Here is a 2048-nt window from a genome sequence, read left to right as displayed (position 1 = left end):
ACCCCTGGTCTAGGCACATGCAGAGAGGCTGCTCAGGGACGACATTCCGGTGAAAACTATCTGCCTGTTATTCCTCGTTTCCCACGCGTGTTTTGGAATAACAGAAAGGAAACCGACAGCAAAAGGTGCTTTTCCATCCAATAGTCATGGCCCTCAGTATGGCGTAATAAGGAGGAATGTACCCCAATGCATGCACCTTTAAACCCAGACTAAAAAAATACACATCCTATATTTATACACTACTGTATGTCTGAATATATGAATTATACCATAACTGAATGTGAATGCCTCTTCAGTGCTGCCTGCTAATAAAATGGCTGGTGTCAGGCTTGAAAGACCAGATCCATACCTGAAGGTCCAATTAAACCAATTTATTACTTTAAAAAAAAAACATCCTATGGACAGTAATCTTCTCAATTAATGGTTAGCAACTGCTTGGAGTTAGATAAGAATCAACCACATTCCAGAGGGGTTGGATTTAATTTGCTTGTGGCTATGTAGGGATTCTAGGCTGATCCCTTTTTTAACTCTGCCCCCAAGTTCTGCCACACCTCCTCCTCCTGCATCTGGGCTCCCACTATTTGGTTAACCACAAACAGCCAAACTTCATTTTAGTCTAGTTCAGTGTTTCTCAACCTTGACAACTTTCAGGTGCGTGGACCTAATTCCCAGAATTTCCCAGCTAGCCTTGCTGGGAGTTGAAATCCACAGAGCTGAAAATTGTCACAATTGTCAAACACTGGTCTATACAGATAGTCCTCAATATGAATCATAGTAGGGACCAGAATTTCTGTTGCTAAGCAAGGCACTTGTTAAATGAGTTGTATCCATTTTTATGAGCTTTTTTTTGCCATGGTTATTAAACAAATCACTATAGTTGTTAAGTGAATCACGCAGTTGTTAGGTGAATCTGATTTTCCCCATTGACTGCTGTCCCATGGCCCTGGGACACTGCAACCTTCACAAATACAGGCCAGTTGCCAATGGCCAAATTTTGATCCTACGATTGGGAAAGCTTCGATGGTCGTTAAGCGTCAGGAGATTTTCCAGTGCTCTTTGTAACTTCAAACGGTTGCTAAGCGAATGGCTATAAGTCGAGGATTACCTGTAGTTCAGGGGGGTCTCCAATCTTGGCAACTTTAAGACATGTGGACTTCAACCCCCAGAATTCCCTAGTCAGCATGGCTAGCTGAGAAATTCTAGGAGATGAAGCCCACAAGTCTTAAAATTGCCAAGTTTGGAGACCCCTGCTATAGTTGCATGTGCCAAGACAGCTACAATTTACACATAGAAGATACTCAGTTTCCCAGCTCTGCTTTCACAAATTATCTTTTCTGCTCATTTTTTTTTTTTTAGTTTTCTTAATGGGGCAGAAATTAGATGGAATAACTGACTCCTAGAATGAAGTGAGGTTTATGTTCTGCTTCTGCAACATAGGAAGTTTGCTTCATATTTAGATAGAATGTTTTGGTGGTTAAGGATGGGCTTTCCCATCCCCAGAGCCTCCTGTGAATCGTTTAGTCCCAACAAGGGAGGATTTTTAACAGATACCCAAAATCTTGGCTTTTTCAGCCTCCCCCACCTCTGTTTAAAGTGATCGAGGAAGCTAAAAACAAGTTGGATGCCAGCAAACTTACTGTGAGAGTCACATCCAGAACCTCAGAGAGGCCGTGGAAAGCCAAAAAAGGCAAAATCCAGTCCAAGGTGTTGAAGCCTCCGCTTGACATGTCGTATGAGGACAAGGAGGTAAGAGGACTGAACCACAAACTCGGTGACTGACATAGGAAAGGCAAACCTAATAGTTCCCATTAAAGAGCCTCTTTTACATAATTTTAGAAATGCTTTTCTTTCCTCTCCCCCCCCCCTTTGCCACCCTCCCCGCCACTACAGCTAACTGGGAATAGAATTAAGAGAGAGATTCCGCTCAGGGACTTGTTCATAGGTGTGAGTGGAGGGGGGTCCACAAGGTCATCTAGTCCAACCCCTGGTTCAGTGCAGGAATTCACAACCCCAGGGGTCTTCAAACTTTTTCATGCCATGAAGTTGTT

General features: G+C 43.1%; 1 protein-coding gene across 1 annotated transcript in view; it reads left to right on the top strand.

The window, feature by feature from the left end:
- LOC107301373 (TBC1 domain family member 31-like) overlaps positions 1 to 1746 on the top strand; it is a gene marked incomplete at both ends in the record, with an annotated part of 5555 nt that extends 3809 nt beyond the window's left edge. Inside the window, one exon of the mRNA XM_015830607.1 lies at positions 1573 to 1746. Within this exon, the coding sequence (XP_015686093.1) occupies positions 1573 to 1746 (174 nt within the window). The remainder of the gene's footprint in view (positions 1 to 1572) is intronic.
- Between the last annotated feature and the right edge of the window lie 302 nt (positions 1747 to 2048).

Source organism: Protobothrops mucrosquamatus, unplaced genomic scaffold, assembly GCF_001527695.2.
Source record: "Protobothrops mucrosquamatus isolate PMUCROS unplaced genomic scaffold, P.Mucros_1.0 scaffold12056, whole genome shotgun sequence".
In the NCBI taxonomy this organism is placed as follows: Eukaryota; Metazoa; Chordata; class Lepidosauria; order Squamata; family Viperidae; genus Protobothrops; species Protobothrops mucrosquamatus.
This window is presented reverse-complemented; position numbering and strand designations above follow the sequence as displayed.